The sequence below is a fragment of the Monoraphidium neglectum genome, assembly GCF_000611645.1.
Source record: "Monoraphidium neglectum strain SAG 48.87 unplaced genomic scaffold scaffold06554, whole genome shotgun sequence".
NCBI lineage: Eukaryota > Viridiplantae > Chlorophyta > Chlorophyceae > Sphaeropleales > Selenastraceae > Monoraphidium > Monoraphidium neglectum.
The window spans coordinates 902-2,151 of NW_014007090.1; the positions used below are offsets into that span (position 1 = coordinate 902).

The 1,250-nt window shown below is 62.6% G+C and overlaps 1 protein-coding gene across 1 annotated transcript; it reads left to right on the top strand.

Annotated features, from left to right (window-relative positions):
• Nucleotides 1–471: 471 nt before the first annotated feature.
• MNEG_16591 (hypothetical protein) lies at nt 472–1,217 on the top strand (the record flags this gene model as incomplete). Its single annotated transcript, XM_014034939.1, has 3 exons — nt 472–569; nt 827–881; nt 1,131–1,217. 3 exons carry the CDS (start codon nt 472–474, stop codon nt 1,215–1,217), a joined length of 240 nt encoding a protein of 79 aa, XP_013890393.1.
• Nucleotides 1,218–1,250: the final 33 nt, after the last annotated feature.

The following is a 1,250-nucleotide window of genomic DNA, read 5'->3' on the forward strand; positions in this document are numbered from 1 at the left end:
GAGGCGGCGCCAAGCGCGCTCAGTCGAGGGGGGTGACTGCTGCTGCCTGAGCGACGCGTGATGCTCAACTCGATGCGGGCCGGCGGGCGTGTCCAGCGCTGCCGAACACCTCCGGGTCGAGGAACGGAACAGCACTGCGCAGCCCGCCTGCGCCAGCCGCACCGCCGGCCTCTCCGGCCTGGGCCTGCCCCGACCCGCGGCTTTGCCGCAGCTGCCGCACTGTATCACGTGTCAAACCTCGAGTATTATTTTGTCAACGCGTCTCTTTTGCTCCTGCAGCCCTGTTGGGTTTGCAATGTCCATCACCTGAGCCAGACACGCTAAATGACCAACCCCAAATCTTTCATACATGATGCACCATCGACCACCCTGCACCACCCCTAGCTGACCCCTCCCCCAACCCCATAACACCCATCGACCCCCTCGGTGACGTCACCGTGACGTCACTCTCTGCAGGTTGAGTCCAAGATCATGAAGGAGCAGCGCCGCATGATCCTGATGGAGCAGCTCAAGAGCATCAAGAGGGAGCTGGGGCTGGAGCGGGACGACAAGGCCGCGCTCATCGGCAGGTGGGTGATCTGATCTGATCTGGTATGATCTGATCTGATCTTGGACAAATGTTACTTGAAATCTGCAATTTGGGGCACGAGGTGATGCCCTCGCGGCTGTCAGGACGCTGTTGAGTTGCGGGGCTTTCAAATGTGTTTTGGGGAGCGGGATACTCAAAAGCCGGGCCTGGGATGGTGTTTCCAACCCCTAAACCTTCAACCTCAGACCCTCAACCTCGAACCCTCAACCCACCTCCCGCGCCCCCCCCCCCCCGCAGGTTCCAGTCGCGCTGGGAGCCCCGCAAGCCCTTCGCGCCAGAGGACGTATCACGGGTGCGCCGCGTCGCCGCCCCTGCCTCCCCCCACCCTTCCTGGCATTCCCGCATGTGTCCGCCGCCAGGGCTGGCTGGGCAGCGGTGGCCATGAGCCGTGCGTCAAGTGCATGAAGCGGCCATGGCGCCCAGGGCCCTCACCACACCCACACTCAATGGCAATTTTTCCACCCATGACATCATCCTGACATCACCCATAACATCACAACCCACATGACATCACCCCCCCTCCACCCCCCCCCCCAAAAAGGTGGTCCAGGAGGAGCTGGACAAGCTGGCTGGGCTGGAGCCCGTGAGCCCAGAGTTCAACGTCACCCGTAACTACCTGGACTGGTGAGGGTGACACCCCTTGGGGGGTGGGGGGGGGGAG